The sequence below is a fragment of the Canis aureus genome, chromosome 16 (assembly GCF_053574225.1).
Source record: "Canis aureus isolate CA01 chromosome 16, VMU_Caureus_v.1.0, whole genome shotgun sequence".
NCBI lineage: Eukaryota > Metazoa > Chordata > Mammalia > Carnivora > Canidae > Canis > Canis aureus.
In genome coordinates this window covers 10,851,545-10,864,692 of record NC_135626.1, presented here as the reverse complement: position 1 = coordinate 10,864,692, position 13,148 = coordinate 10,851,545, and the positions used below count along the sequence as shown (strand labels likewise).

The window sequence follows — 13,148 nt, the reverse complement described above, 5'->3', positions numbered from 1 at the left end:
CAGGACCCCAGGGCCCCCTCACAGGCCCCAGGACAGGCCCCCGAGCCCTGACCTGCCCACTGTCTGGCTTTGACAGGCTACAAGCTAGGGAAGGTCTCCACCTTTTAAAACAGTTGGAGAAAAAAAAAATTAAAAAAATATTTCGTGACACATGAAAATGATATGAAATTCAAATTTCATTCTCCATAAAGTTTACTGGCACACAGCCACACTTACTCATTTGCAGATCGTCCTCCGCAGCTTTCACACCAGGAGGGCAGAGTTGAATAGTTACGACAGAGACTGTCTGGCCCACAAGGCCTAAAATATTTACCGTCTGGCCCTTGACACAAGAGAAGTGCCAACCCCTGCTCTGGAAGTGGGGTGCTGGTGGTTGGCTGGGGTGCTGGGGGGAAGAGCGGTGGAAGTGAGGGGCAGTCAGGAGGGAGATCCACCTGGCAGGGCCTCAGCCACCAGGCTGCTGGGCTCGGGTCTGGGTCTCTGCCTAAACCCAGGCCCCACCACACCCACCCCACCAGCACTGCCTGTCCCGGACATCCCTCCCCTCAAAGTCACGAAGCCACAGACACAGGCATGGCCTGGACACAGGGCCAGGAGGAAGGGGCTGGAGGGCATCGTGCTTCTGACTGCCCAGAGCAGAACCCACTGCAGTTCTGGGAAGGAAGACAGAGTCCCTTCTCCAGGGAGGGGACACCCTTGGCCACCCTATCCTCGTGCAAGAAAGAGCTCAAACGAGGCAGTGGGATGGGGGCTCACCGTGGCCACACTCCTGGTCAGGCCTCCAGCAAAGCTGCCGCCCACACACTTGGCCCCAGGCCCAGCGGATCCCCCCCATTCTCAGCACTGAGACACCCATTTCCAAGGTCCAGGTCGGGACCCTGGTCCCGGGACCAGGTCCTCCCTCCCTCCCCACCAAATGCACAGCACACTGTCAGGTTCCTACCCAGCCCACCGACGCCAGAGCCAGATCGGCGGAATCTGTGTGCCCCGCACAAACAGCCCACGGTCCACCAGTTCCAAACGGTGCCTTCCTGTGACCTAGGCAGATGAGCCCACAGGTCTCACCTGAGGATCCCCCACCCAAATCTCAGGACCCCACTCACTCCCCTCCCAGCCCCCAGGGTACAGCCACTGCTACCCACTCAGAGCCATAACCCCTGCCACATGGGAAAGCCAATGTTGGGGAAATCCACATTTCTGCACTTGTCATTACCACCCCCCTCAGGAGCCCTTTCCAGGAGTTTTCATAATCGACTTCCCATATGAAGTTTCAATACCACGGATGTACTATGGATCTGTTTCCTACTGTATGTGCCTCTGTGCTTTATACATAAAAAGGACATGATTGCTTCACCTCCAAAGACCTGATTTCCACCACCTGGGGGCCACATCACCGCCCCCTGAGAAGACAAGGGTTAAATAAAATGTATTCTTAAAATTAATGTCCTGTGTTTCTGCTTTTTCAATATGATCACCATAACTTCTGAAATAAAAAAACAGAGCTCACCTTTTTCTATTTGGCAGCACTTATACAGATAGAAAACAAAGATCAATGTAAACATATCCGGGCATGTGTGTGCACACAGTACATCCATCCACACCCGTGGGTGTGCACAGACACATGCATACACCGCCAGCTCCCACCACCGAGAGCACCTGGGAGCAAGGACACCCTGCAGCAGTGTGCACACCAGCACCCAGATCTTGGCTTCTAAATACCCGTCTCCACAATGGAACAGAGCTCCTCGGAGACATGGCTGACTCTCGAGCTCAGACAAAGAAGCAAGCATACGTGCCAGGAAGGAGGGTAGTGCTCAGAAAATGCTGAGAACATGAGGCGTCTGAGTGGCTCAGTCAGTTAAATGTCTGACTCCTGATTTTGGCTCAGGTCACGATCTCAGGGCCATGACATGGAGCCCTGTGTTGGGCTCTACGCTCAGCAAGGAGTCTGCTTGTCCCTCTCCCTCTGCTCCTCCTCCTCTCTCTCTCTCAAATAAATAAGTAAAATCATTTTAAAAGAAATAATTAGGGCAGCTGGGGTGCCTCAGTGGTTTAGCGCCGCCTTCAGCCCAAGGTGTGATCCTGGAGTCCCAGGATCGAGTCCCGCATCAGGCTCCCTGCATGGAGCCTGCTTCTCCCTCTGCCTGTGTCTCTGCCTCTCTGTGTCTCTCATAAATAAATAAATAAATAAATAAATAAATAAATAAACAAACAAACTTAAAAAAGATAAAAGAAATAATTAAAAAAATAAAACAGGAAGCCATAATCCTAACTGGCAGAAAGAGAAGAAAGAAAAACCAGAGGTGCATCTTGTCCCAAGTCCCTTCACAAGGAGAGCTCTGAACTACGGAGGACAGAGTGCCACTGAGGAGAGGACCAGCAGGCCCTGCCTAGGAGGTCGGCATCTCCACAACCAGATAAAGCCAAGCCATCTGCCACCTGCAGGACAGGACAGGGCAGGAGGAGGCGGCATCGTGCCTGGTTCCCCCACAGGCGCACAACCCAAATCCAGTCCCAAGAGGACACAACCGGGATAGTCTTCAACAAAAGGCTCCTGGATCCTACAGGGCACTGAGGTCATGAAAGGCAAGGGAAGGGAGCAGCGCCCCTGCAGACGGCGGACTGGAGAGGAAGAGCGCAGGCCACACCCCCAGGTTCCCCTCCTCCTGAACCAGCATTTCCAGGGACACCTGTTGGGGCGTGAATGGGTCACACGCAGGGACAGAACTGAGAGGCTGAGCTGTGCTCGAGAATACCCTCGCTTGTGGGTGACGCGCTGACAGGTTCGGAGCGAGGGCACCAGACTTCCCGCTCTGCTCCGCTGGGGTGAGGAGAAGTATGTGTACACTCAGAGGTCCCCCTCCAAGAGTCCAAGATACTTTCAAAATTCAAAAAAGACAAGAAGAGGCTTCCTGTGGGCTGCCCACTGCCCTGACATCACACACCTCAGCCTCAGGGTCCAGTCCCAGGCCACCTGTGTTCTCGGGACCCCCGGACACCTGCAGGCCTTTGCAGGCCTCTTCTGCGGACCTGGGCATCTGGGCCACACCGCCGCACCCTCATTCGCCTAGAAGCATCACAAGAGCAGGACAGGGCCCAGGCGGCCCCCAGCCTGCCACAAAGCCTGCCTCGGAAGGAAGGAACGCGGCAGTGAAGGCGCAAAGGGACAAAGGGATGCCAGGCTTCTCGGGACCCGAGATGGTGTCCTGGACAGGTTCAGCCCAGTCCCCCTCCAGACTGAGCAGCAAGCGTATGGCCCCCACGTGCTGGGTGGAGTGAAAGCACGGAAAGCACAGGGTGAGGGTCACACCCCTGGTACACCGGGGGCCACGGCCCGGCTCGCCCCACCGCAGGACAAGAGAGTGAAATCAGAGGAGGCTCCCTAGAGGAGGGGCCTCTAGACTAACTGATGCTGACTGACAGCAAAGGTACAGAATGGGAAGCGAGGGGCCTGAGGCAGGGATGGGAGTAACCCCAGTGCGCCCTGGGTGCCAGGGTTCCCGATCTGTTCTCCAGGGAGGAGGCCGGCCAGAGTGGTGCGGGCAAGAGGCAGGGCGGGTGGTGGCCTACAGGTTTCAACCGCAGACCGAAAGCAAGAGCTGCCTGCTGGCATCAGCAGCCTCGGGCCCTCCACACCAGAGCCACCCCCGACGCATGTGATCACTTATTAGGATCAGCAGATTGTGGCCATACCTAATTAGCTTAATTAAACCCAAGGTGCCTTCCAGGCATTTTGGATTTAAAAAAAAATTATAGCACGGCCTGCCAGCTCCAGGAGGGCAGGACAAAGGGGCTGCTTGGCTCTCTTCTGTGAACACCTCTGAGTTTCCGGCTCTGTACACAGCAGGTACTCCATAAGTGCACAAGTTCTTATGCTCCTTTGGGGCCAATAACCCAGCCGAGGTCAACTCAGAGGGGAGGGACATCCCAAACACTATCCTCTGAAAACAGTATGTCATGGTGAGAAGCCAGCGTGGCCTCCTGGACCGAGGGGCCCACGTGGAGGCCTCTGAGCCGGTCAGGCCTCTGGCACTCCAGGACCGCACGGGGATGGGAAGGCCCTGCAGGCAACGTAGCCAGACCCCCACCGAAAGCAGGCACACACACCCCCATGCCCCACGCACCCCGTAGAAGCAGGCACGCGGCAGGAGCAGCCAAGAAGTAGGCCAGAGCATGGGTCCGAAAGTCAGTCGGAAAAGGTCTGCAGAATGCAATCAGTCTCAGCAACCCCACACGGGGACCCTAAGCTTGGGAGTTTTGCCTCTTCCAATCTGTGTGACCCGGAGCAAATCACTCCATCTCTCTGAGCTTTAACTGCCTCACCTATAAAACGGGGATGACATAACCTTGCCAGGACCGTGCCTCTCCCAGGGCAGGGCCAGGAAGAAAGGGAAGCTTCCACTTCCCTTGGGATCCAAGCACCGTGAACCAACAGGTCATCTTCCCCACTACAGCTTTAGGGACTATAAGCTTCTCAAAGAGCAAAGAGCAGCCACAGAGACAGCCCCTCACCCAAGCTCCGCTCCCAAACCCTGCACAGCTACGCTTGGCAATAATTGTTTCTTCAACCTTGAAAAATACAGATGGAGCCAACGTGCTGCACCCCGACCCAACGAATGCAGCTTCACAGAGCACCCGCAGCCATCGCTGTGCCACAAGAGACATACAAAGATGGGGTGACCCATCCCGCCCCTCACAAGATGACCGGTGGGCTGAAGTCAGGGAGACCAGACCTCGGCCAAGAGCGTGGTATCTGTCAGCGTCTAGATGACCATCCTAAAATCACCAACGTCAACTCCGCAATGCACCCAGAACATTCTTTGCCTTAACCCCACGGAATCCTCGCAAGGTGGCCATGAGGCGCCTATTACTCCTATTCCATTAAATATGTGGGGACACTGAGGCCCCAAAGGTAGTCACCTACCTGGTGACAGTGCCAGGTTTCAATCAGCACGAGTCCACGAAGACACACAGACACTGGCCCATCCCGTTCTCCTTCGCACCGAGTCCCCCTTAACACCCCTTCACCCAGGCTGGGGCACAGGGGGCTCAAGGGACCGTCCGGTGTCAAGTGTTGCTACGCTCGCCACGGCTCCCGGGACCCCAGGATGTCTCTGCCTTTCCGGCACAGGGGCTGAGCCAAGCCACCTGCCACAGCCAGAGTGCCCCCTCTGCCCCCACCCTGGCCAATCTCAGCTGGAAAAGGGCAGTTCCAGGACCCAGAGGCCAGCCAGACCCAGCCACCCACCCCAGGCTGGGTCCTGTGCCCCAGCCTCCCTGCCAATCAGCCAGGGAGCCTGCCAGGAGCCGGCGAGCCTGGGCAGCCCCTGTGGTTCACAGCCAAAGGCAGACACTCTCACCCCTGGCCGGCTGTGCCCTCAGCAGCCCTTCCTGCCCTCAGGTTCTCCAGCCCAGCCCCTCGAGGAGAGGACAGAGGTGAGGAATGGACACCTGGCCCCAGGGACTCAGGGTTACTCGGCACAAGAGAGCCTAAGGACAGTGCCGGCTTCAGGGGAGCCCCGAGACCGCACGCCTGCATCCCCGGGGCTCCCTCGCTAGGCTGTCTGCCTCCACGGTCCTGGGCTCTTATGCCCTCTACCCTCTCAGGGCTCCTCTTTGTCAGCAGCCACCCCCCCTTCCTCCCTGGAGGAGGGGATGCCCCCGTCTCCTTGGAAACACAGCCACAGCCAAAGGGCAGAGGCCACGCAGCCCAGCCTGGAAAAGCCGTGACTCACTCCATCCGTCCGTCCTTCTCCCCAGCCCGTTTTCCGATGTCACACATGAATGGCCGTTGTCCACGCGGACTTGCCGTGGGCCACGGGGGAAGGGGCCGCAGGGCCCACAGGAGGTGGATCCGGACAGCGCTGGCCAGGCCCGGGCTGGCCCCCGGGGGCCCCTGAGTGCCGGACCCCGTTCGACGGGGCTGGGGTGGGCGCTCGTGGCTGCGGGCGGGCAGGACCCGAGCTTCATTCTCCTCCAGTCTCGGCCAAGTTCCCTTTAAGGGGCCAGGAAAGCAGCTCCCGCCGGCCGCGCGGACATTTTCCTGCCGGTCGGCGGCCACACGCGCTTGGCCACGACAAAGGCCACACTCGAGGGCGCCGGCCAGGAGACGGGGGCCCCGCTCACACCAAGGCGGGCGGCCCCGGGCCGGAGGGGGCGGCGCCGCAGCCCCCCGCGCCCCGCGCCCCGCCGACCCCCGCCCCGCCGACCCCGCCGGCCGCGCCCAGCACCGAGCCCAGCACCGCGCCCAGCACCGCGCCCAGCACCGAGCCCAGCACCGCGCCCAGCACCGAGCCCAGCACCGAGCCGCCCCCAGCGCGGCGCCCGACGAGGCCCCCGGGCGTGGGGGGCGCCCCGAGGCCGGAGGGGTCGGCGGGGGCGCAGGCCGGCCCGGGGCTTCCCGGCGGCGCGGCCCGAGCCCGGGGACTCTGGTGGCGGCGCCGCCCCGGGGCGCCCCCCCGCCCGCGCCGCCCGCGCCCGGCCCCGGCCCCGGCCCCGGACCCCCACCTGGGACATCTGCGGCCGGAAGTTGATGTCCTTGAGGTCGATGGAGCCGGGGGAGAGGTTGTGCAGCAGCTGGCACAGGAGGACGCCGTCGCGCAGCGCCTGCGCCAGGTCGAAGACCACCGCCGAGGGCCACACCACCCGGTGGCTGGGCGGCAGGACCTTGCAGTCCACCAGCCAGCGGCCGCACTGCCGCCACTGCTCCATGGCGCCCGCTCAGCGCAGCGCGCGGCCCGGAGTGCGGCGGCCGCGGGGCATCCCGCCCGCGCAGGGGTCCGGGGGCCGGGGGCCGGGGCCGGGGCCGGGGCCGGGGCCGGGGCCGCGGCGGGGGCCGGGGGGCGGGGCCTCGCGCGGGCGGCCGGGGTCCCCGCTGCGCCCCCGCGCCCTGCTCCGCCTCCCGCTCCGGCTCCGCGCCCACGTGCGGCCGCGGGGAGGGCGCCCACGGCGAGGGACCCCCTCACGCACACGGGCGGCCCCGGGCCCCGCGCGCTCCCCGCCGCCCGCCGCCGCCGCGCCCCGCTCTCCGCCCCTCCGGGCGCCGCATGCTGTGCCCGGGGCGCCCCGGGGCCGCCGCCGCTCCGGCCCCGCCCGAGACAAAGGGCCGGTGGGTCGCTCGCTCGCCCGCCCGCGCGTCCGGGGCCTGGGGCCGCCCGCGCCGCCGCCGCTTTGTTCGGCCGCCTTCGGCCGCGGGCTCCGGGCTCCGGGCTGCGCGCTCGGCGCTCAGGACGCGGCGGCTCCCGGGCGGCTCGGGGCGGCTCTGGGGCGCGGGGGCGCGGGGCGCGGGGGCGCGGCCACGGCGGGGCGGGGCGGGGCGGGCGGGGCGGGGCGGGGCGGGGCGGGCGCGCGGGCCTGGCGCCGCCCCCCCGCCCCCCCACTTCCTGCCCCGCCGCCCGCCAAAGTTGCGGAGGGCGGGGGCTGCGGCTCCGCCCCGGCCCGCCCGGCCCGCCCGCCCCGCCCGCCCTGCCCGCGGGGCGCCGGGACCTTTGGGGGCGACCTGACCTCGCCGGCTCCCGCGGCCCTCCGCTTGGTGGTGGCGACCAGGCGGCGGTCCCCGTCGCGCCGGGCGCCTGCCCGCGGCCCTTCGGCGAGGACAGACCCGGGACGGGGCGCCGCCTGGGCCGAGCCCCCCGCGCCCCCTCGGCCCACGGAGTCGTCCCCGAGGGATACCTCGAGGCCGGAGGCGCACGCGGGCCGGGGATGCGCCCAGAGCCCCCCCCCATCCTCTGCCTTGGCCGGACCGAAGGCGCCCCCCCCCCACCCCCGACCCCGCACGAGGCCCGGATTCCCCCACTTTGTGACCCAGAGGCCCGGCCGCTCGCAGCTGCCCGGAGGGCAGATCCTGGCGTCCGAGATGGAAGATGTGAGATAAGTGAGTGAGAGGGAGGCTCGGTCTCGGGGCCAGAGCTGCCTGGGCCCTGGGTCCCGCCGGCCACGGGCTGTCCGCAGGTCCGCGCCGGCTCCGAACGCCTTCCCGAGCCACGCCCTGGGGCGGGCGCCGTGTTTTCAGCAGCCGGCCTCCCTAGACGGCGGGCGACCAAGGCGGCGGCGGCGCGGCTCTAGGGCACGAGGAGCCAACCTGGCAACGAGATGATGTGGATCCTGGCTCAGTTCAGGAGCCTGGGTTCTCATCACGGATGTGCTGGGCCACCCTGGGCAAGGCACGCCCCACCCTGAGACTCTAGGCCCCCACGGGGGGGGGGGTGTGCAATCCCTGAGAGGCCACCCACTCTGGACACCCGCTGAATTCCGGACCTGTGTGCACTGGGGCAGCACAGCGGCCCAGCCCCTCCCCCCTGGATGCCACCCCGTCCTCATTGTGAGTGCGGAGAGGATCCCCTGGGGCCTACTGCAGAGATCAAACCTGGCCCTTCCCCCTACTGAAGAGGAAGCCTGGGGGAGGGGGGTCCAGGCTCCCTGCGAGCCCACAAGAAAAGCAGGGGAGGAGCCAGCCTCCTGGGCGCACCCCAGGCCCAGGCCCGGTGAGGAGTGGCCATAGCAGGAATAAACTCTGGCCGATGGCCAGGGAGCTCCAGCTACCCTCCAGGGGTCCTTCCTTTGAGGAACCCTCTCCGGAAGGAACCTGCCCCAGAGGGGTGTGAGGGAGCCTGTTTGGTCGGAGGAGGCAAAACCAGGGAATCCCTCCAGCATCACCCCGAGAAACTGAACCCCAGGGAAGTAGTCTGAACCCCAGGCCCTCCAGCGCCCGCTCTGAGAGCCTGTGCAGGCACCTTCCCTTGCGGCGCCCCCTCCTCCTCTGTAGAAGGGGGACCCCAGCACTGCAGCCCCCTTGTTTGTGAGGGGCCAACAGGACATCATGGAGAGTTTTTGCGCAGGGCCTAGGGCAGAATGGGGCTCCCGCGGTCCTTCCCCCGGGGTGCCCTATTCATTCTGCCCCCTTAATGCCAGTATCTCTCTCCCACAGGTAATTTAAGAAAGGGGCCTCTGTCCTCACCGCCCTTCATGGCCTTCCTGCCTGGGCAGAGACCCAACCAAGATGATGAGCCGGGGACTGGGACACAGGCGCTGGAGGGTGACCGTGCGCACAGGCGTCTGCTGCCCCCTGGCGGGCACAGAGGACACTATCGCCACCTGGCTGCCCCGCCGGACCGGGAGGCTTGGGAATGGTCACATCCAGAGACACCTGGCTGCTGTGCGGTCCTGAGCTAGTCACACCCCACACACACGTTCCCAGCTTCCCATGTTGGACACTGGGGACATGTGTATGTCACAGCGTCCTTAGGAGGCTCTGCAGACAGGCTGGATAGGGATGGGTGGATGGATGGAAACTTGGTGGAGACTCTCCCCTGACGCTTGGTGTGGGTGACGAGCAGGTCACCCTAGACCATACCAACTCAAAGCATGGGCCAGAAAGAGGGGGCATTTGTGCAGAAAACCTTCCTGCAATGCTCATGCGCTGGGACTCAGAGCTGGTTGCCAGGTCTGCCTGTAGCACACCTGGAGGGGAGGGGACAGCTCCCGTCACATCCTATGGAGGACATGGTGCCCTGGAGACGCGGTCACAGAAAAGGAAATGGTCCCCTCAAAGCTGCACCTCCATTTGGCCTGCCTTTAGCCCAGCCTGCGGTGGCTTCAGTGGGAGGGAGAGGCTCTGTGCTAAGCACCAGGGCAGCCCACAGGAGAGGCGGGGAACTGGGCCCCCAGTCCGGAGGGCAAGCATTGCCATTACTGGCCACATACCCTAAAGTGGCAAAGGAGGGTCACAGTGCTCTCTCCCCACCTCACCCACACACCATTCCCACCCCCACCCCCGCCCCAGCCTATTTTTTGGCAGCCAGCAAGGACTCAGTGGAACTTGGGTGAGACCCTGTCACTCTCCTGGGCAAAGAGGGGCCCTTTGATTTACACCTCATTGGAGGTAAAAGCAAATTCCTTCCCTAGAAAATCCCCCATGATATGCCCCCTCCCAGGATGACTTCATTTCCTACAGCTCTCCAGCGGGCTCACCCAGCATGCTGCTACCCCAGGGCCTTTCCACTGGCCATCTCTCTGCCTGGGACTCCTGCCCTCACATCCTCTGCTGACCCTCTCCTCCATACCTGACTTGCTTAGTCTCATCCCTCTAGACCATGTCAGCTCTGGGGCAGCAGGGACCACTCTGTCCTGTCCTCGGTTCACACCCAGCACTGCAGACGGCTCAGCCTGTGGTAGCGGCTAACAACAACAACAACAAAAAGTTATTGAACGAAGCACCAAATGAATAAACCAACAACTTGGCCAAGCACTGCGACTCTGATTTTAAAAGCCAATATACTCTCTCACGGGAGTCACAGACGTGGGGCAAACTGCGCCATCCATTGAGTTATCTGCAGCCTATTCCAGCAATGTCTACGATGACCTTTTTTTTCTTTTTTTAATTTTTATTTATTTACTCATGAGAGAGAGAGAGAGGCAGAGGGAGAAGCAGGCTGACCTGGGAGCCTGGCTCTGCAGGGAGCCTGACCTGAGACTCGATCCCAGGTCTCCAGGATCAGGCCCTGGGCTGAAGATGGCGCTAAACTGCTGAGCCACCCGGGCTGCCCTACGGCGACCTTTAACATCATTATGTGAGTGGGTAACATCATGCTCCCTGAGACTGCACGGGCACGGCACATTGCCACTCAGCTGGGTCTATGCTAACAGTACCCCTGATTGTACCGGACGCCCCCATATCCTGAGTGCCACAAGGGCTGCGGGTGCTCACCTCACCTCCCTGAAGCCTCATACAGCGGCCGCTGTCGTCCTGGGTGGCTAAATGCAGAAGGAGCTGCCCATGTCGCCCAGCAATGCGTGAGGCAGCCAAGTCCCAGTGCCAGGCCGCCCCAGCACCCAAATATTGCTGTTGAAAGCAGTTTCCATGCATGGGACTCTGCTGTTCCTTGACAAGCTCATTTGGGTGGGTGGGTGACAAGGGAGAAGCGAAAACTCTGTGGAGTCTATGACATGTAGATACGGACTCAGCAGCAGAGCGCAGCACTTTGAAAGGCATTCACACACGTGCACACGTGCTCACACGCATGCACACACACACACCCCATGGCAGAAATTGGGGAGGTCGCACAGCAGGAGCGGAGAGCTGGCTGGAAGGTGGCTGTGGGGGAGACTCCCTGTGTCCGCTGAAGTGGGGGGAGCACGTGGGAGTGCTTCCTCCCTGGTGGCTGTGGGATCCCTGGGCATCCCCAAGAGGAGGCCGCCGGGGGGAGGGTGAGCCTGGGCTTCCCACGTCTGCTCCTCTCCCTGGACATGACTCATGCAGGGAAGGACTGTCCAGCTCCTGCTTAGGGGCCTGCAGGCCCTGCACTCATGCACCTCATGCACCTACGCCCTGGCAGGGGGGCACTCATATTACATCTGCTTTGAAGGTGAAGCTTCACGGAGCTGAGCCACATGCCGGGTTTGAATCCTCATGTGAGTAGGGAATCTGTCTCCTGCTGTGCTTCCAGCTGAGGGCTTTGTTTTGGCTTCTGGTTGTTTCATGGCTCCAGGGTGGCAGCTCAAGGCAGCTGCACTCACAGAGCTGCACTCACAGAGCCTCCCGGGCTCCTCTGGAGGCATCCTCCTCCTCCTCTGCTGGAGTCTTATTCCCGGGACAACGGAACAGCAAGGGAAGAGCTGGAGGGCTCTCTGCCTGTCCACACACCCGAGAGCTCTCCTTTCCACATCAGCCTCTGTGGAGAGGCATACGCAACCCAACAGGGGCTCTCAGCCTGATTTCCCAGCCAACACCCAGATCTGCTGCAGGGTCCCCGCCTCTCTCCTCAACAGGACCAAGGCTGAGGGGACCTATTCCATAGGCAGGGGCCCAGGGACATACAAGACTTCTCCGGAAGAGGCCTCTATGGAAGCTGGAGTCTGCCCACCTTCCATCCATCCATCCATCCATCCATCCATCCATCCCTTCTTCCCTCTCTCCATCCCTCTACCCATCCTCCCATCCCTCCCTGTATCCCTCCATTCATCCCTCCTTCCATCCCTTTATCCCTCCCTCCATCCTTCTATCCATCCCTCCATCCTTCCATTCCTCCCTCTGTCCCCCTCCATCCCTTTATCCCTCTCTCCATCTTTCCATCCCTCCCTCGATCCTTCCATCCCTCCCTCTATCCCCCTCCATCCCTTTATCCCTCCCTCCATCCTTCCATCCCTCCATTTATCTTCTCTCCATCCTTCCATCCCTCCCTCTATCCCCCTTCATCCCTTTACCCTCTCTCCATCCTTCCATCCATCCCTCCATCCTTCCATCCATCCCTCCATCCTTGCATTATCCCTCTATCCCTCCCTCCATCCCTCCACTCATCCCTCCATCCATCTCTCCTTCTGTCCCTCCACCTCTCCACCACCCATCCCTCCCACAACCTTCTTCCAGGAGGTTTTATTCATGGAGGAAAGGGAAGTGAATATTCTGACTCTGCCCGACATGACTGGGTGAAGGAGTTATTCTTGTGTCCAAAGCACATGAACACACACGTTTTGCAAATTCCATTTGTAGCTACATCATGCAAATTCAGCTGTCACCATTTCCTGGGAAAGTATAGGTGTAGAAAAAGACCATCTGGCCCGCCATGGACTCAGATTACGCCCCACTGGGTTGTTGGGTGTGGGCTTTTTTACATCATGCTTCGAAAGGCAAAATATAGACTTGTCACTGTTTATTGTTTCAACCACCAAAATCAAGTCAAATGACATGGATTGTACCCCAAGTTGATCTCTGCCATCTTACTGCCAAATGGCTGGTCGTGTGTGGCACCTCCTGAAGACTGTTTCAGGGCAGTTTCTTCTGGATCTTGCTTGAGCTCCCCCTCCCACTGCTCCAAGTTGCCGTGAGCTCCAGGGGCACGTTGCTTGGGGCTTTAAGGGAGGAAGAAGAGCCTCCAGGACTTACTTCATTTGTAGGCCTGAAGCCAAGAAGTAGGGATCTGGAGAGATTCTGGATTTCTGCCAGAGGCCTGGTCAGGGCACCAACACACCGCCTCCAAGAAGGATGGAGGAGGCATCCAGGCCACTGGGGGAAAGACCCGGGCCCCATGCAGATGGCTTATGGCACCTAAGGGCTGACCTCGGGGTGCCTGCCACCTCTGAACATGCCCCTCAGCAGGCTTGGCTGCGACACTCCAGCCCAGTTCAAAGTCCCCCGGCTCTTACTGGTGTTC

At 61.6% G+C, this 13,148-nt stretch overlaps 1 protein-coding gene and 1 long non-coding RNA gene across 7 annotated transcripts in view; one reads left to right on the top strand and one right to left on the bottom strand.

Annotated features, from left to right (window-relative positions):
• VAV2 (vav guanine nucleotide exchange factor 2) overlaps nucleotides 1-6,761 on the bottom strand; it is a 168,401-nt gene extending 161,640 nt beyond the window's left edge. Inside the window, exon 1 of one of the 6 annotated variants that reach the window (XM_077851283.1) lies at nucleotides 6,508-6,761. In XM_077851283.1, the coding sequence (XP_077707409.1) occupies nucleotides 6,508-6,711 (204 nt within the window). In that variant the 5' untranslated portion in view covers nucleotides 6,712-6,761. The remainder of the gene's footprint in view (nucleotides 1-6,507) is intronic. The other 5 variants (XM_077851284.1, XM_077851285.1, XM_077851286.1 and 2 more) reach the window with 5 other exon arrangements.
• Nucleotides 6,762-7,485: 724 nt separating this feature from the next.
• Nucleotides 7,486-10,243, top strand: LOC144285751 (uncharacterized). The gene is made up of 2 exons (XR_013353998.1): nucleotides 7,486-8,320; nucleotides 8,927-10,243. It is a non-coding gene; the product is annotated as an uncharacterized LOC144285751 (long non-coding RNA).
• Nucleotides 10,244-13,148: the final 2,905 nt, after the last annotated feature.